General features: G+C 37.0%; 1 protein-coding gene across 1 annotated transcript in view; it reads left to right on the forward strand.

Moving 5' to 3' along the window:
* The first annotated feature begins 11,918 nt into the window (after window positions 1-11,918).
* Window positions 11,919-21,030, forward strand: part of LOC140139726 (L-threonine 3-dehydrogenase, mitochondrial-like) — a 36,876-nt gene continuing 27,764 nt past the window's right edge. Inside the window, 2 exon segments of the mRNA XM_072161432.1 lie at window positions 11,919-12,116; window positions 17,096-17,264. Of these exon segments, the coding sequence (XP_072017533.1) occupies window positions 17,117-17,264 (148 nt within the window). The 5' untranslated portion in view covers window positions 11,919-12,116; window positions 17,096-17,116.

Below are 21,030 nucleotides of genomic sequence, written 5' to 3' on the forward strand. Positions count from 1 at the left end.
TAGACTTGGGCGGTATAATATTTTGGCCGACCAGTTCAGAGTCCCTGAAAAGTAGGTCTACACTTTTAGTAGCAGGCCGTATACGTCCAGAGGAGTGAATTGATAAGGGAGGGATTTTTTTTTCTATGTAAAATCATCATTGTCAGTAGTTTTCGGTCTTTTCCAACAGTGCTCGAGGAAATGATGAAGCCATTTTTTTTTTCAAATGTGAGATTCTGAGGGATAAACCCCCCACAGTGTAACTAGTCCCTATACTGACTGTAATTAAGTCAAGAGGCTCATACACTTGTATTTATAATACTGTAAAACGGGGTGAATCGGGACACCGGGGTGAATCGGGACAAAACACAAAAAGTTTTTTGACACCAAATTTTTCAAACCTAATTGATTGTTTTGTGTGTTTCTCTTCCCGTGTTAAAAAATGGACTGTCAGTATCAGAATGGTGGCTTTGCACATGTGATACAGGAAATATGGAGCCCAGGACACTAAAATGAAAATTTCCTCCAATTGCACCAAAAAAATGATGTGGTCAGAACTTTATCCCTCCCAGTGGAACCATTGGAGGAAATGAGCTGGAAATGCACAGGGACCTCACAAAAGGTGTCATACATGTGCTGTAAAAGTGAAAATTTGGTTAGTCCAAAGAAATTTTTGATTTTGTTGATTTGTGTACTTTTCAGATTTGAACTTTTGAGAACGGGGTGAATTCAGTTCAGTTCAGTTCAGTTCAGTTTTATTTTCATCTCAACACACATACATATAAATAACATGATATAGAAAGAAACATTTTGTAATAAATTAGTAACAATGCAATGCCAAATAATTTACAATTGAGATACCAATATTAATATTACAAAATAATATTTTAATAATGTGGTATGAGAGATGTGGATGCCACAGAAACGCAAAGCGTGCAAAGTTGTGGCACCCATTTGAAGGTTACAGACAAGTCTATAGCTTAAATACAATATTCGATATTTATAAGGTTACAAATTCTATGAATGCCATAGACAGACAACATAAAGTCCGAAAAATCAATGAAGCATAAAATGCGAACTAAAGCAGCGCATGTAAATCCATCATGCAGGAGAAAAGCACTTTAAACATCATCATGTAAATATCCATGTTTTTGAAGAGGTTTTGTTTGAATGTTTTTTTAAATACGCTAGGAGACGGGGTGAGTTTAAGGGATTGGTCAAGATCATTCCAGAGGAGAGCACCATGTGTTTTGATGGTGTTGCTAGCAAAAACCGTATTAAATAATTGGATGTGAAAGTCTTTAGAATGTCTGGTATCGTGTGTATGGATGTCGTCATTTAAGTAGTAAAGAAGTTGTCGTAGAGGTCATTTGGTAGCATTTTGTAATGAAATTTATGCATAAAAATTGCTGTTTGAAATTTGAATATGTCATGGATCTTAAGGGCATTTAATTGGTGGAAAAGTGGGTCAGTGTGGGCGAGCCACAAAGAATTTGTGCACGTCCTAACAACTCGTTTTTGTAGGAGAAAAAGAGAATCCAGATTGGCGTTGTTTTTATCTGCCCAGACAATTGGGACACAATGTACTGTAGCTTTAATGGTATTAATTTTGGATTATTCTCTATGTGGCATCACCTTAAGCCTGTAATAGTTAGTTGTCCTCTACCCGGTACCACCCACCACTAATTTTAAAAACAGGAAGTGAGTTTTTACTGTCCCGGTACAAAATTTTACTACACCTAATTTTCAGAATTCCAGAAATAATTTTTTGAAAGGATTTTCAGGTTTTAAATAAATATACTTTGTTTTTAAAATATTGTTATTAATTTGTTTGTATCTTTAATGGTATAACTTGTATTAAGATATGCATTGGTAAAACAGACCTATTTGCACCCGGGATTTGCACCTTCATTGGGCACAGGTCATTGGGTAGCTCTATAATTTGACTTAGAATTAGAAAATTAGAAAAACAAATTTGAAAGCCACCCACCCTTAACCCAAAAAAGTTTTGCAGGACAACCATTTGTTAGTCTTATCCTGAAGTTCCAGTAATTATTGAGTTAATTATGCTTTGAATATTGCTGTTAGAGTTGGAAAATGTTTGCCAATGTTCAATTTGTTGGACTGATAGAAATCATTCGTGAGTTGTTTTTAATGGCACTGGTTGCAAGTTGGTACCAGTATGGTATTGCTAAATTGCCCATAATGTGTTTGGCCAAAGGTTGTTTTGCTTTAGGCTGTATGTACATGATAATTGTTATTGATGGAAAATCACATGCAAGTAGCAAGAACATTTAACAGTTGTCTGCAATATGTGCGAGTTGTCCATTTTGACTGAAAGTCACAGCTCGCTCGTTATTTTTTCCTTTAAAAATGACACATGATTATCGGTATTTTGTTTTTAATGTTTAGGGAGAAATGCAGTATTTATTTGGTAAGAAACAATGTAGTATTACCTTATATGTAAGTAGTGATAAGAAAAGAACAATGAAAACTTAAGTTTTAACATGAAATGTGAAGGTCAAAAGTTTTATTACTTTTTTACCGTAACAAGTACAGTCCAGTTGAGGGTACCAAAGAACATCCAAGTTATGGCAGTAAACATGACATCAATTGTTGTTAAATTGTTCTAAATTATTAGAGAAGTATTTAAATACTTGTTTAATGTCCCAATTCACCTCATTTGTGGGGATAAAGGGTACAAAAACTAATTCAAACCTTCATCAAATACTATTTACTCTGCTGTCCCGATTCACCCCAAACTCGGGGTGAATCGGTACAGTCACTTTTAAAAAAAAGAAGAGGTAAAGCACTTGAAATCCACTCAATCTAACATTACCAGTATGTAGATCTCATGTGTGGACATAAAATGCACCAATGACTGTGGCAATTGAAGCTACAAAGAAAAAAATACAATTAAAGCCATGCCCAAACTGTCCCGATTCACCCCGTTTTACGGTAATTATTGCATAACAATTCTCAATTTTGCTTGAGTTTTTAAATAATATTTTAAATTATATCTAATAAACTCAATATTGTTGTGAATGAAAATTTGCATAAATCAATACTGTCAGAGATGCAGTTGATGGTCTCATGTGATATTTTTAACTTTTCTACATGCACAATTTTAACAAGAAAGTCGACGATTTGAGGTAACAGTCAACCTATATGATTGGTACTGTTCGAAAGATAAGATATAAAGCTTGAATCTAATTTGAAAAATTTGAACAACTAATGGACAGAAGTTTCATACCAGTTGAATGAAAATTGGGGTCATTCGGGGTCAGAAGCAATCAGACAAAAGAACCAATGTAGGTGTGTCTACTCTCCTGTGTGCCAATTGGCTGAAAAATTTTGTGTGTAAAGTTATTTTTTTATTGTGCCCCCCTACTAGTACAAAATGACTTTGAAGTTGCCCTTGTTTTCAAATCTAAAAAATGAATAAATAAATAAATAAATAAATAAATAAATAAATAAATAAATAAATAAATAAATAAATAAATAAATAAATAAATAAATAAATAAATAAATAAATAAATAAATAAATAAATAAATAAATAAATAAATGTAAAATCCCAGAAATTGAGGAGAGATGGAACGAGAACCAGAACATTAATTTTATACGGCCTTATGTTGCACTAGATGCAAATCAGTACATAAAATTGAAATGAGAGAAATGCATTGTGGGAAGTGTAAGATATCTTCTCTGCCAGATCAGAGGTAGACTCGATCCTCCAATCCTCGAATACTCACGCACAGCCGCTCCACTGTGCTGTATTGAAGGATTGTGGGTAAAAAAGGCGCCGGCATTAGAGGCCAGAAGGATTCAGGCTAGATGGAGCAAATAAAGGGTGGTCAAATTGGCCTATTCCAATTGAAATCCATACACCCCTTTTTACATGACCTTATGGGCTGTGCAATAATTATGAGCCGGGGTAAAATTTCCAAATGGCGGGCCTATGAAAGGCGTTTTCCTAAGACTTTTTAGAACGTGTTATTTTAAAGGTGCCCCATAAATGTGTGCCAAAAATTGCTTCCTCCCTCCCCGGCCTGCCAGAAATTGCCACCCCTTCATCTTGCCCCCCCATAAAATTATTGCACAGCTCCTTTATCTTCCACATGGGCGTGTGGCTTTTTAAAATGGTTACTGCCGGCTCCATTTGAAATCTCAGTCCACTTGTGAGAATATCTTCCATAGGGGTGTATGGATTTCAACTTTTTTTTTATCTTTCATGCCCTAAAAAGGCTTTCATATTTTCCTGTGCTCAAAGGAGAGACAAAAAAATATATTAAAAAGTTTTTAAAATAAATGTAAAAACAATATAGGCCTAGGCCTAATAATAATAATAATAATAATAATAATAATAATAAAAAGTAAAGAAATCAACTGGAATAGCCCATTGTAAACATTTTCCCATTTCAAAAATTGCCATTTTAACTAGTGCTAAAACTTCAATTTATTTGGCCCATTTTAGTTTTCGTCTCAGTGGCAAGTTTTCGCCTCAGTAAAATTGCGAGGTTGGAATCGAGCCCGCCCAGATAGCATGGCAATGGTGGCCCAATGAAGGGCCAATGTTTGAGTTCAATTGGCCCAACATTGGCTGACAGTATTGGGCCAATCATGTTTTGCTCATGGGCCCAAGGTTGGCTCAATATTGGGCTTGGGCCAATGTTGGCCCCAGCTTGGCCCAAACCTTGTCACAGTTATTGAACCAACATTGGGCCTGTACCTATTTCTCATTGGCAAACAATTGGCTGCCAATGTTTTAACAATATGTAATTTTAGTATTGGGCCAATATTGATGCAATGGATTACTTTAATTATTGGACGTTATTGGCTCGGGAAAAGACGAGATGTATCATCTCTTGTCCGCTTCGCGTTAAGAGAGGAACACTACGACTCATCACCAAGGAATCATCACCGTGGTGTTGAATAGCCATCAAGAGTATTTTGATAGCATGGTGACACGTAGGCCCTACTTTAGAAATTATCTTTAAAAGTATGATCAGGGGGATGACACTCTTATTCACATTTTCATTTTACAACGCAAACCTATATCGAATCCCGGTGGTTTGCGAATAATGAAATGTCCGCATCCCAGATCAATTAAACCCTGGTATGAATTATTTATTAGCTTTCGCCACGATCCGTTTTGCAATAACATAAAAGCACTTCAAATAACAGCCCGTTGAGTTCAATGAACTACGCCCTGAAACCGATAGTGCCTCGTAAAGAAGCTCTAGCTCCCATTGACCTCTATACAGGTCAGTGAGCTCTCCATACACAAATGAACAAGTACAATAGGACAAGGCCAGCACATATGACCTGCTTAGTGACATGTTATTTTGAAGTCTTCTAAAGCTTTTATATCTTGAAGATTAGTATTCGTTTGTACATATGGACTGCGCATTTATGATGCAAAATATTAGTTCTTATATAAAATTACAAAATATTGGTATTATGACACACGGTATAGGTGATATAAAACGACTAATAAAATCATGGCGTCATGTCAAAGGTTCATTATATCCCGTATGTTTGTCTAAATTTATTAATATTTTCAGAACAGTTTCTACACCTATTTAATATGTACTCAGGTGGAACCCGACTTTTTTTAATTTTCATTTCTTTTTATGTAACAAATTCAGGTTTTTCCATTGCGCGCGCTGCCGGGCAATACAAATTTAATGCTAACATTGAATAAACGCGGAATTAAGAATATGCGTTTCTAGTATATACAGCGTCTGACTCTACCTGAGGACCTAGCCTGAGTCCCATGGGCTCCAAGAATGGCTCTCCATACACAAATGAACAAATACAATGAAGGGTCGCCATTGCTCTCCATACACAAATGAACAAATACAATGGAGAGTCCGACTGCCATGCAAATGAGCCAAGTGTCCTCTCAAGGTCCCAAGGTATGCTCTGTGGTATGATCAGAGAGTAGTTATTCTTGAGAGGGCACTCACCTCATTTGCATGGCAAAATTACCCGTCTCCTCTGCAGCCAATTTGGTTTCGCTCCATCGAAATCAAGCTGGTCACGGAGGAGACTACTTTCCTTTGTGTTTGTTCATTTGTGTATGGAGAGCCCTTCTTGGAGTCCGTTTGGACTCAGGCTACGCTCTCAGCTAGAGTCCGACGCTGCATTGTACTAGAAACACCTTCTCTGTGAACTCGCTAGAGCAAGGAAAATAAAAACTGGTTTCATTACTATCTGTTTTGAGCTTTTTTGCAGGTCTGCGACCATGGTGTTACCACAACTGTCTTTGCGTCATTAACATGTGCTGGAGTCTAGCACAGGTCAACCAAAGTCCCGGATTTTAATAAGACAATAATGATTGACACACACACCAGGAAGTTTCTCATCCAAAAGAATGAGAAAATTTAAATTCTCACCATTTTGGCCGTTTCTCATCAAAATGTCCGTTTTCTCATTTTCTGGTAGGGTAAAACTCGTTTTAGGGGGTGTTTAAAAAGTTGGCCACACATGCGTATAGGCCTACATTATCATACTTGAGTGCCCCCCCCTCCCCGGTGAAATTTGAGACTCATTTGGTCACCGTCCTAAGCGTCCTTGCCCACACGAGTCGCCCAGGAGTAGGCCCTACCCGGCATTATTAATTATTAGTGGTTAGCCTCCCTAAATACAGTCGCGTATCGTGTTGTCAATTATCGTTACTTGTGTCCATGGATATGACCCCATGTATAAGTAGTCTTCATAGAATTCACACAGTCTATGCCATGTCATTTACGGATACAAAGAGGATAATAATGTTGAGGGCGCCCACAAAATCTTACACCGTCTTACACAATGTTCCAAGGCAAAGTTCAGTTTAATATTTACTCATCGTACAAATACAGACGTTTTATTATGTGATGATGTTGTCTGGATGGGTGGACAGTTGTCACACTGTGGAAAAACAACAACCGGGAATCCGCATTCATTTACAAATAGCATTAAATTAGTATCACATAGTGGCCTCCGTGCAGTGGAAAACCTTAATTCTTTCATCAAAAAGAAATGAAAATGACAAAAAAACCGGATCCACCTATACGCCTATAAAATGGGCACAGAAATTTGTCTCAAATATGAATGAATTTTAAGAAACATACGGGATATGATGAACCAATGACCTGACGCCATGATAGTAGGATCTATTAGTCGTTTTATATACAATGTATATACCGTGTTGTCATAATACCAATATTTGACATAATATATAACGAGTAATATTTAGTATTGTAAATATGCAGTTCATATGCACAAACGAACACTGATCTTTATGATATTCAGGTTGTTGTACATCTCATATAACATGTCATATAGGAGGTCATATGTGTTGACCTTCTCCTATTGTATTTGTTCATCTGTGTATGGAGAGGATTAGCGCCATTAAAACTCCATCAGTATTTGGGCGTAGTTCAGTGAACTCACCAGATTGCTATTCCAAGTACTTTGATAAATACAGATAATATGTATTAATGGGTCGAGGCGATTGCATTGAAAAACTAATAAATTATTCATAACAGTTACGTAATCAATCGATAGTGCGGACACTTTTCATTTACAAACCACCAAAATTCGTAATCTTTTAGCGTTGGAAAAGAAACCACGTGAATAGAGTGTCATGGCCCTGGTATGATCTTAGAATTGAAATTGCCGAAAATTCTTGTGTATTTTCTTTAAAATAAATATTCCGTGGTGTTAAATAGCGTTTGCCCTGCGTTTTATCATCCGTGGTTTTGTTTCCTATTATTTCAACTTAGTATAATATTTAGGATTTAAATAAGGTCTTCCAAACACTAGTACTCATCACAATAATTATTTGTTACCATATTGTTACCCAATTTGTTACCGAAATTGGTGTGACTGATAACCTATATTGGCTGCCAACATGATGCTAATGTAAAAATTGCCAATTGAAAGCCAAGATTGGCCCATCTTAATACTAATTATAGAGAGTTTGTCCGTCTGTCCGCGCGCAGTCGCGTGCGCGCGGAGCTATCGCGTGCTCGCAGAGCGCGTACGCGAAGTATCAACGGGCGTGTGCGCGGAGTACCGACGGGCGCAGTGCGGGTATACAGTGTGCATGTGACTAATTTACAGGTGCATCTCATCGGACCAGAACCAGGTAAGGCCTATAGCCCATTATATTGATCACTATTAAAGACGCAGGCCTATATCATTGTATAGTTTAAACGGTCAGGGCGGGTATATGGGTAACGGGTGTTTGGTAATTAGAGATAGGCCTATAATGAGAACCACCCAACCCGAGAACCGCGAAATCTAGTATTATATACTGATGTAATTCCAGTCGAGGCCAGCTACAGATTCAGATTCAGATTCAACTTTATTTAGCCACGGTGGGCCCACTTCAACCCTAGGTTGTTCTTCTTTGGGGCCGTGGATACAAATTACAGTACTAACAAATATTTAACAAAACATGTTTACAAGAGATATGTTATACAAAATATCAAAAGAATTGTTAAGAGATACAAAAGATCATATAAACTTATATTAGGTTACCTTGTAAAACTGTTTACAAGCAATACTTCATAAAAATATCAAATGAATTGTTAAGAGATACAAAACATCATAAAACTTATAACATACAAGGGGAAAATGAAAGAATTTATAAACTTATAAACAAAAACTGAAAAGAATTAAAATGAAACATCTTTCAGCATAATTTTGAAAGTAAATAAATTAGGTGAATCTGGCCTATCATCAAGACTATTCCATAAGATTGCACCTCTATATGATAAGCTACGTTTTTTGAAATCAGTTTTAGGCTGTGGGATGAAAACATTATTTTTACTTTGCCGAAAATTGTATTTATTATTAGAAAATGAGGAAACAGTTGAAAGGTAAGGAGGTGCTAAGTTATTCAAAATTTTATAAATCCAAATTGAGGTATTATACTGATGTCTGTGAGAAAGTGGCTTCCAATTGAGCTGATCTAGGACAATAGCACTGGAGGTATCCCATGGAGCTCCACAAATAATGCGAGCAGCTCTGTTTTGGATAATTTGTAATCTCTTTGCTATAGACATACCACAATTTCCCCAAACAACATTACAATATTCAAGGTGAGGAAGTACAATTGCATTATAAACCATATTCAAAATATCTGTAGAAATAAAATTAGATTTACATTTCTTCAACATAAACATACCTTTCAGAGATTTCTTACGAACTTGATCAATTTGCTGATTCCATGTCAATGTGTCATCAATGATGACACCTAAATGTTTACATTCATTAACTTGTTTAATATTAGCACCATTTATAGTTACAGAAACATCGTGAATATCATCTTTAACAGATTGCAAACGCTGCCTAGATCCCATGAGCATGAATTCAGATTTATCAGTGTTAAGACTAAGTTTGTTGCTTTTCAGCAAATTACTTATTATGTTAAGATCCTCATTTATACAATTCATGATTTCCTTAGTTGAGTTAGAGGCATAATATATTACAGTATCATCAGCATACATATTAACCTTACAGTGTGTGACATAATTTGGCAAATCATTAATATAAATAAGAAAAGCAAGTGGGCCATCGATTGACCCTTGTGGCATTCCACATGTTATTTCACACGTATCAGATAGAGTACCATTAACAGTAGTACGTTGGGAACGTCCTGTAAGATAGCTTTTAAACCACTGAATACAATGTTTACCAATTCCATATAATTTAAGTTTATCTAAGCCTGGTCTTGGTCCCAGGGTCTTGGTCTCGGACCTGCTGGTCTCGGTGGCTTGGTCTCGGTCTCGGCCCTCCTGGTCTCGAAGTCTCGGTCCGAGACCGGCTCGAGACTAGCAAATTACAACATGAGATCTATCATACCATAGGCCTATCATCAGTCACTTGTGATTCATTGATTTTATTTGTGCGACGCCTCCTCCCTTTTAAGAGAGTTTTCTTAGTGCATTAAAAGCTATATCGAAAAGCCCATGCCTATCACCTTATTGACAAATGCAGTGAGCCTGGAACTTAAGGGTACGCACCACATTCGAAAATGAAAGAGTGAAATCAAGGATAAAACTGTAACTGGTCATCGCGCATCGCGGTGAGGGGAACAAAATATAACTTGACCAACGCGCAAAAGACTAGGGTCTCGCCGCGACGGGACCTAAAGGCGAGGTGGAAAAAAAAGTGCGTTTCGCGTCCACCTTCCTCTTCACTTTCTGGGATCAGTCAATAGGCATAGCCTAAGTTTTTATTTTTCAATTTTTATGTTTATAGCCTTTGCATCGGGGCCTGAGATTGGAATTCCAGTTTCCTTTCTCACGAAGTAAGGGCTAAGAGTAAAATTGTACAATTGTGTTTGGGAGTGGCCTTCTCTCTTTTCTCTTTTCCTAGCTATTTTCTTCCATTTCTTGCTTTGTTTATCAAAGCTATCTAGGCCAGCATGCATATATTAGCCTACACTGGCTATCCAGGCTTGTGCATTTGTATGAGCTTGGAACGGTCCATGGTTTTCCATGGATTAGCATGTGTTCCTCACGGACCAACCTGGGTAAACAAACAAACAAACAAATGTTAATTTTTTAGTAAATTCATATCTTAGATATCGAGAACGCCGGGAACCAATGGCCTGATTTATTTTTCGGGCGGGTTGATGCATTTATAATATATTTGGTTCTAAGTTTTCCAATATTTTTAGTGATAATTTTGTTATAGAAACAGCATAAATCACCTGGTTTTTTTCTTCTCCTGTAGGCCTATAGGTTAATGAACGCATATTACTTGTTGCTCGAGAAATAAGACAAAATAATGTTGATGCATCAGATCTAATGCACTCCGTCCTTCGGAGCTCGTGCATTTAGACGCATCAACATCAGCGAGCATGCATAATTTTGTATAATTTATCTCCCAAAAAGTAATACGCGTTCATTAACCTATAAAGTCATTTTGAGGTTCATGCTGATAAACAAGTTTAAAAGTTTGCACGAATCAGTTGCAAGTTAACTCTAACCCCTCATCTTAAATAAATCAAAAGGGCCTCATCGTTTTCCTGGCAGATGCTGAAAACTAGGCCTACTAGTTAAATTTTACGTGAAAACTGCTGTAGGCCTATGTTGTTAATTTCGCTAAAAACAAAACAAAAGAAAACAAACCTTAAAAAAAGAGCCTCATCCCTCCTCACTTTTCAAAAAGGTAGGGGCGTGAAACGCATTTTTAACTGTGTTGGTGGCCTCAGGCCAAGCGTCAGACCTCGATCTTTGAAAAAGAAAGAGGTTCGAGAAGAGCATCCCCAAGATGGGTCACCAAAATTTTTTGTTTTGTCAGCCCCCCCCCCATGTTGAAAATCTCCTGAACCGTATGAAGAGGATGAGGCTCTTGTAAAATCAGTGATCGTAAAACAAAACCTTTAAAATTCTAGACTGCATAATGAAATATTCTTACCAAAAAGTTATGCCTGAAAAAAAAAAAGAAGAAAGCGAAACTTTAAATCTTTTTTTTTTTTTTTTTTAATGACTTGTCAAAAAGAGGTGGACAGTACATGTAGGCTGGTGGGAAAACTGTACGGTATTCAAGAAAAGGTTAATTTTGTGGTGCCTTTGATGGGAAAATATGAAAAATACGGATCTTGGGGGGGGCTAGCAAGCAATAACATGCATTGGACTGTTCCAAAAAAAATTACCCTTTCCCAAAGAGGACATAGGCCTATCTAAAGTGACGAAAAACCCCAAAATTATCCAAGAATGATCTTTTTTTAGTCTAGACTAGCCGGGCATGCATTGCACGATTCTTACTCTCAAGAATATTGCTATCTTATACTGTACCCTTAAATATATTTTGTCCATAATTGGAGGAGTGGCCTTATTGGGGTTTTTCATTGGACAATTTTTGTGGGCAGGGGCCCTACGTCACATGCTCGAGAGTATCCGTCGGTGATACCCAATAACTTTTCAACGCGTACAAATCTACGAGATGTACAACCGGTGTAGCACTGAAACGTGGAGCACTATTACACACGTACAGAAAAGGAAAACAAATCGTGTACCGGCACCAAAAGTGAAAGCGTGGCAATTAAACAGCGGGTTTTCCTGTGAAATTAGGAAGAATCAGCAACATATTTTACCGATCTGAAGCCGTGACATTATTAGGGAAATACACTAGCGTAAGTAGCACATTTTCATTTAAATTATTGTTGCCTTTATCTTATGATTGAGTAAAATATAATTGGTGAATTTTACGTTCGCAGTGACCGTGTGTGTGTGACCGGCGAATTCCAGTTTTATCAGTACACCGCAAAATCAATACAATATGCTCGTTCGTTTGTTTACAATGTTCACTCACTTCAAAACCATGTGGTATTGACAAAGCGCTCAGCGCAGGCAATCGACTGGTTTAGTTACACAGAATACTCAGTAGGCCCTACTCATTTATCCCAAGAACAATTTGGGAATGGAATCGCATTCCATCAAAAATGACCAACATCCCAGATCCTGACTTCAAAACATGGGCTCTGCTCTGATGAAAACACCTTGGGTGATTTCCCGGGGGTGATTTCATCATCGGAACATTAAAAGGGCATTTCGTGATCCACGGCATCATCCCCCCCAACTTTTCTAAAGAAAAAGTTGAGATTTTTATACCACTGGAAACCTGTCCTATGGCTATCCGTGTCTGAGCCTTCATCAATGAAGTTAACACAAAAAATTCTTGCAGATAAAGTCGTGCAAAAATATTGTGGAATTTAAATTTCGTTCTGGTATTTACACCAGAACGAAATTTCAACACATTGTCTATGGAGCAGTGTACAGGGCCGGATTTACCATAGGGCCAGATGGGCCCGGGCCCAAGGCCCCCAAATTTTTGGGGCCTCCAAAATTGCCCTGTGTCTGTGACGGTGTAGTGCATCTTCCATTTTAGCCAAAAAACACCATGTTTTGGGCCAAAATAGGGTACAATAATTGCAAAATTTCGCACGCTTCGCGCGCACTGGCCGGTTATATAGCATATTTCAGTTTCAATTTGGGCTAAAATCGTCTATTTAAAATTAAATTTATTTTTGAGCGCTTTGTGCGCAAATGTCCTATCTAAAAACGGTTCGTTTGGGGGTCTCCAAATTTTGGCCTGGCCCAGGGCCCCCAAAAAGGTAAATCCGACCCTGGCAGTGTAATACACAAATCATGCATAACTCGTAAACGCAAAATCAGAATAAATTGAAATTTTGGGAATAAGCTTTTTTTCACAGATACCCAACCTAAAAAACTACCAACAAAAGTAATAAAAAGAGAATGCTAGGATCACAAAATACTCCGGTGATCTTTTCCTTTAGACCACGCTCGCTAGACTAGGCACTAAATTATTACTTTTGTAGCAAGGTTTACTTTTGCATCAAGGTATAAAACAGTTGCTTAAAACACTTTGAAGTCAAGGTTTAATGTATTGGAAGGAGGGCAGGGCTTCGATAAATGAGGGAAATTATGGGGTAAAAAACGAGGTTAAAACAACTTGAAACCAAGTGAAAATAACGGCTGTTCTGTTAGGAAGTTTTTTGTCTCGAAAAACAATTTAAAAATAATCGGAAAAGCAAGAAACATACCTTTATAAAATCAGCACCACTTCCGTCACACAAAAAGATGATCAGATGAGTGGAAAGTGGCAAAGAATTCGTGAATTGAGGGAATTTTCTCCGAAAAATACAGTACGTTTTTCGAGAATTTGCCATCTTGAATAAATGCAAAATTGCGTCACAGTAAAAAAATGTCAAACAGGCTTGAAAAAGCATGATACACTAGCGTAAATTACTGTCAAAACGAACATATCAAGCGCTTGTGCTACGCGAACGTTTCGGAGCTGGCACCACCGGTTTCGCATCTAACTCTTAGTCAAAAACAGCGATAAAAACATGGATTTTGGAACAAAATAAAGCTTGTTCGACAAAATAAAAGGTATGTTGTATTGCTAAAAACATGTTTAACCTTGATGCAAAAGTTTATCTTGGTAATTTTAACCTTAAAAAGCTTGGGTGGTCTAAAAGAAAAGATCGCCAATACTCCATATTAAGGACTAAATAAGCCATGCATCGCACACACCACATTCCTATGGGTATTGTTCCACAAGGAATGTTGCACAATAACCAAGAAGAAAGAGAATAGACCTGTTTGTAAAAAAAATATAAAAAAAGTGAATACAATATTTTAGGGGAGCGAAATGTATTGCTTACACTACAGTGGGAATTCCAATTGAATGAATGCAGCTTTCAACAGCTGTATTTGATTCAACTGCGATCGTACTTCGCATATTTCAAACTATAATGCGAACGCACAACTTTGGATACAATACTAACCAACACAAGTGTGTTGGCACAGTTGGATGCACTTTCGCGTTACCCACGCACAGTCGCACATGTGCTAGCGTACATCACGCAATGTACGCCAAAAATTGTCATGCTATGTCAGGCTGTGTTCATATAGGCTGTACAATGGGATAGTACGATGATTTTTATTTTTGGGTGAATCATTGTATATCTAGGCAAATGACATAGAAAATATGTCACCCAATGCACCTCACAAAATTTGAATAGCAGACCGGCACTGCACAGCACCGGCTTTGGCTGGTTACCAGTTGTACTCGTTTATGTAATCGGCAATCGGAGCCTACAAAACGTGGCGCATATATTGTGACATCGGGAATTGACGCAAATTTTACGGTACAATCAGTCATACCTAGAAAGGATAAAATTCAAATTGAGAAAATATTCTAGGTATGACTTGCTGGTACCAGCTAATTGGAAGCAGCACATCCTCCTGAGCATTTTGACACCTTTAAAAAAAAATGGTTGAAAAATGAGACAGTGCTGGCCAAAAAACTATGCATAAATGTTTTGTGTGGATTTTATTGCAAAATCCTTGTCTTAGTGATTGCTTCTCTCGGCCATGTTCATCACCATTTCTGAAGTGGGTTGAAGAAACTTGGCTCCCCAAACGTGTTGCCAATTAGTATGCCTCTGTCAGTTCCATGATTGGAACCAACATCATTTGGTGTGTACGAAACAGGCTCACAGAAGTCAATTAATTCTTTCTGTTCATTATCATGTTGTTTGTAATTTATTCATGTACCGGTAATGATTTATAATGCCGCTTTGGTGGCCCAAATGTATTTGTTCATTAATTATTGAATAAAAATTTGTATGTGGTCATTTTCACGGTAAAGGGTGTAACTTTGGATTTTTAACATTTTAATCCGTAGTGTTCTAATAAAGCCACAGAATTCCATGATTTTTGGCCACATAAGTCATCTAGTTAGCAGCTACCTTGGGTAGCATAATCAGCTTTGGGAGTTACTGCGTTCAGTTTTAGCAGGCTTAAATGTACTTAATATTGCCATTTTGAAAAACTATAAAAAACAGTAACATTTTTGTAAAACCCTGTGTTTTCTTCAGTTAGTTCATGGAGAATTTTTCTTATCCTGAAAGTACAGTCATATGTTCAGTAAACACTGCCACATTAGATTTAATTGTGAACAGCCCTGTATTTTTGAGAACCGGACTTGATATTTGTTGTTTCGAGGCTTCATTTTCCGTTAACAATTGTTAACAAACTTTGTGGGTGTAGCTTTGGTTCATAATTCTTGGTTATTTCTTCACTTCTTCTTGATTCATAACAGTTGTTATCTTAACTTGAAATGGGTAACAAAAATTAGTCGATTTGCAAGCTTTTAACATTTTTATAAAATCTTGACTTCAAAGAGCCGTTTTTCCGTTAACTTTTTGAAGCCTCCGAAACAAACTGTTCAGCAAGCTTGTGCAAATATAAATAAAAGAGCTCATCCAATCTATTTATCAAAATGTAGCAAAGTAGATCCTCAAGTCACATGTTTTTAAATCGTGGAGATATATATCACCGTTTGAAAATGGGACCCAATACAAACTTTCCGTTAACAATTGAAGCCTCCGAAACAAATGAAGCCTCCGAAACAACAATAAGATTAATTATCATCTATGCATATCTAAATTGGTGTGTTTCATACTGATATCTGCATTGTAATTATTACTTGATATGTGCAGAATGTCATAAATTAAAAAAAAAAATTGACATTATGGCTAATGTTTGAAAAATATACTGATACCCAAAAAAGCCTGTTTTGGAGGCTTCACATGCAAAAAACACCATACTTAACAAATGGGTGAAAAAATTAACATGTGATAAATCTACAATATCTGCCGCATAGAATCATTGATTCAATACACACAAGAAAATAACAGCTTAGATGATCCCAACACTGTTGTTTTCAAAAAACTACTTCTGCAATGTTTAACAATTGTTAACATGAAGCCTCCGAAACAAAAAAAATGACTTGCTGTGATAATTTAATTTTTGTCACAACTGAAATTCAATACTTAGAAGCAACGCATGAAAATTGGTAATTGTGATATTTTTTACCTATTTTTTTATGTCAACTTGTAGTAGTTAGCCAAATATTTTACTTTTATGATCACCTGTGTTGTTAACTGAAGCCTCCGAAACACAAATCGCTTGAATTGCCATTTCTAAAAAATAACTCCAATTTCTGTGAAACTTGGCTGGGAGGTTAGTATTTGTACATGAAGTTAGACATTCAAATTATTTTAGGAACCCAATTAAAACTTAAAAAATATGTTTAAGGTTTTGAAATTTCCATTGTAAATGACACTTGATGTTAAAAATTTCAAAACTGCAATTACAAACATAGCAAAACATGGTATAAAATTTAACTTATATCTGTTGACTTACTTTGGAATGGGATTTCACATGTATTCCAGCTTTCATGTCATAATTTTCTGAGGTTATGTAAAATACATTTTTCTTAGATTTTAACCAAAATGTTATGGAAATGTCAAATTTTTATTAGAAATCAAAAGGTTTAAGCCTTGAAACATTATTTTACTGGAATTTAAGTTGCTTCTATGCATGATTTCAGTAAACAGAAACATATTTAAGTGGTTTGAAATTTTGACCCTAAAAATCAAAAGTTACACCCTTTACTGTGAAAATGACCATGTACATGTATGTATGTAGGGGTGTACATGTATGTATGTCTGTATACTGTAAATTCTGAATGCCCATGGAGTTCTTACACTTAGTATAACTTGAATTCATTTATTTCCAGATTGTGGCGTCAATTTGCAATATGACGACTTTGAAGCTTGGGAGATGTTTCTCACGGACAGCGCCCTCATTGGCAAGATGTATTACAACAGGGTCAACAACTGGTCAAGATTATGGCGTAGGGAGCAGCCGAAGTTTGCAGTTGGACAATCCACGCATTATGATTACAGGTACAAGAGTGAAAACCCCTGCGCACTACCTAATGTTGCCTCTGATTGGTCAATTAATTATGTGATATCTTTAAATTACTTTTATCACCAATCAGAATGGAGCTTTGCAAATAATTCACCCCAATTTTTTCAGACGATGGTGGACTACATTATTCAATGTGGCAACAGCCAAAAGCGTAAACAAAACAGACAATATGACGGCAACACTGCCTGCACGATGGACGCAATTATTTTTTCCCGGAGCCAAGATCCGTTTTTAGCTCTATTTTCCGGGTGGCCCCATTACAGAAAAAAAAAGCACAAAATATATTTCCCAGTGCAATATATACATTTTCACATGAAAATAAATAATTTTAAATTCAAAGAAAAAGAAGAAGAAAAATTTTTAATCACCGCCGGGAGGAGAATCGATCTCGGGACCTTATGCGTGGGAGGCGAGCTAATTAACCACTACACTACGTATTCTCATTGACAAGCGTGGGGAAATTTTCAGTATATATCGTAACATATCGATGCGTTATTCATACAAAAAACTAAAAAAACAGTACTTACAATGAGGTTCACTGGCGAACCTCAACGGATTTAGACTGATAAAATAGTGCTTAATAACATACGTACAGTTTTGGAATAATTTGAGACATTTTTGTGTTTACGTGTAAAACCAATGACAACGTCAAAATTGAGCCAATCTTGGCCGGCCCCCCCTGAATTTTTTAGCATGGTGAAATTATTCTAACAATGTTGCTGATTGGTCCATTGATAATGAAAACTTCTTTTTGGCCAATCGGCAGGTAGTTCTCATGGGGTTAAGGCTTAACCCCATGAGAACTACCTGCCGATTGGCCAAAAAACGTGAAAATAAGTGGGAGATGGGACAAAACTGGTTTGATAAACTAGATGCTATTTTTATTATGGTAGCCCCTGGTCCATCACTCCTTAAGTTCACCCTTGTGTGTGAGAAACGCACAATTCACCTTTTCTGTAAATTCTGTAAGTCTGCACGATTTAAACCTGGGGGGGGGCACTCAAGTTGCACAGTGTACACATGCATGACCAGAGATTTTCAAAGCATACCCTCAACAGGATTTGCCCTTTTGATCAAAAAGCACCTTTAGAAACAGGAATTAAATGCAATTTTGCAACAAATTTTATCCCCTAAACAGGATTGTACTTTTAAATAAAAATATGCCACTAAGCAGGATTTTTTCTGAAAGGTATGGCAAAAAACACGCCTAGTAAGGGACTCTTGCTTTGTGAAATAGCGGGATCATTAAAATGATCCCTAACGCACCAATTAGAAGTTTAAAAACAACCATTTTCTCAAAAACAGGCATTTTTGACCCCCAAAACGGGATTTGTGTTCATTCTCTGAAAAGGACTCATTAATTTGCGTTTTCTGGTCACATGTGTACACATTGAAACTTGAGTGCCCCCCTCCCAGGTTAACTCTACATACAGTAGCCTTTACCCCCTGTTAATCATCTAATCATGGACCATTGGTGTATAGATATCTCTTCGATAGAGGGTGTATGGATTTCAACTGAAATAACCCATTGCAGGCTTAACATTTAGAATGATTTCAGTCAGCATAGAATTCTAACATAACATGGATCCATGTGGGTATGATTTCCTATTACCATATACACTATGGACCACAATGCCGGGGGGGCCACTCATGTATAAAAGTTGTAAGCATCCGCATGAATAGACTTTTAAAAATGACCCTAAGCTAGGATGTCGAAAATTTGTCAAACTAACCCTAAACAAGGATTTTACTCAAATAAAAATACCCTAAGCGAGGAATTTGTTTGAAATTTACCCCTAAACAAGGACAGACAATATAAAAACACCATAAGTGAGGAATTGGTTTGAAATTTGCCCCTATCATTGCGTGTGTCGGTAGAGTGCCATTCAGTGACAGTGATGATATCAGTAAGCTTAAAATTGGCGCTGTTGAAGTCGGCTCCGATGTTTTTAAAATTTGGTTAGTAAAGTTGCTCAGAAACCACTCTTTTGTGCTGAATAACTTGATAAATATGTCACCACTAATGTTTGTTAATTGGGTAATTTTAAAAAACTACCCTAAACGAGTATCGTCCTTTAAAAAAAACACCCCTTCTTTGAGTAAAATGAGTGTTTTGAGACCCTAATCACGGATCCGCGCGGATCCTAGTTTTGCTTTTCAAAACAACCCTAAATCCGCGTTTTCTTTCACGCGGATGCTTACAACTTTCATATATGAGTGATCCCCCAGGCCACAATGGCATCATGGCATAGTTCAGCATCCTCAATTTTAAAACAATCATAGTGCAAAATTTGACCTCAAGTTGCAGGATATGAGTATTTGTACCCAAATTTTCAGAGCTCATTCAATGAATGTACAAATGGGGTTTAAAAGAACTGTGTCCTGATAGATGAGCATGTTGTGAATCATAGTGTCAATTGATATGTTTTCAGGGAACCAACACTTTGAAGCAAGAGTTGGTAATTTGCTCAATTTGTTTTGTGGTTTACCTAAGTTTCCTGGCAGCTAGCCATTGTACCAAAAGTTGAAACCACAAGACACTATGGACCATAATGGCATCATCCCAATGGCACAGTTCAATAACTTCAATCAAACATTCATAGTGCAAAATTTGACCTCAAGTTGCAGAGTATGAGTTTTTGTACCCAAATTTTCTAAGGTCATTCAATAAATGTACAAATGTATTGGGGTTAAAGAACTGTGCCCTGATAGATGGACATGTGGATATAGTGAGATATGATCCATTGCTTATTCTCATATTATTGTAACACGCACTGAAATCATATACTGTTCACCCACATCCGCATCATGAAAATTTTACACTAAAAAAAACAAACTGACAGCATCAGCCAGTGTCTGAAATAAGGAAATAATGGAGGTTGCTCTGCAGACTATATTCTGTTTGTCTTCAAAATATTTCCCAAAAATATGTGAAATTTTTGTGTGAAAAAAGAATCAAATGTGTTTAATTTGATGTTTTTTACTTCAGAAAACCTGTAGCTAGGAATTTCTTAACCTACTAATCTATTTCCATGTACTAATCAAGCTTCCAAATTTGCCATTCTTATCAGTCAGTTGTGAAATCAGGCTTTGAGTTTTAACCCCCTTGGACACTACTGGTCATCTAACAGCATTTCTGATTGGTTGATAACTTGAAATGCTCATTTCAATTACCAATTATGACTTGGCTTTAATTTAAACTATTTATGGGCAAACTTGCATTTGCAGATGATCTTATTAACACCCTTCTTGATTGGTTCAATATTGTACACAATATTCATTTTGGCCAACCGGCAGGTAGTTCTCATAGGGTTGGGGTGTGTGTGTGTGTGCATCGCATGCGCAGGGCACACCTTAAATCGCCTACCAAAGTGCGATTTATAGCTCACCTAAAAAAACCTACCAGAGCCTTAGCTTCACTTCAAAAGTGCAATTTACTGCACACCTAACAGCCTGCCTTGAAAACATTTCAAGGAGTGCAATTTATAGCACGCCTGACAGCCTGCCTTGAAACATTTCAAGGAGTGCAATTTATAGCACGCCTGACACCTGCCTTGAAAGCATTTCAAGGAGTGCAATTTACCTGACAGCCTTGAAACATTTCAAGGAGTGCAATTTATAGCACACCTGACAGCCTGCCTTGAAAACATTTCAAGTGGTGCAATTTATAGCACACCTGACAGCCTGCCTTGAAAACATTTCAAGGTGTGCAATTTATAGCACACCTGACAGCCTGCCTTG

This window comes from Amphiura filiformis, chromosome 18, assembly GCF_039555335.1.
Source record: "Amphiura filiformis chromosome 18, Afil_fr2py, whole genome shotgun sequence".
NCBI classification, from domain to species: Eukaryota; Metazoa; Echinodermata; class Ophiuroidea; order Amphilepidida; family Amphiuridae; genus Amphiura; species Amphiura filiformis.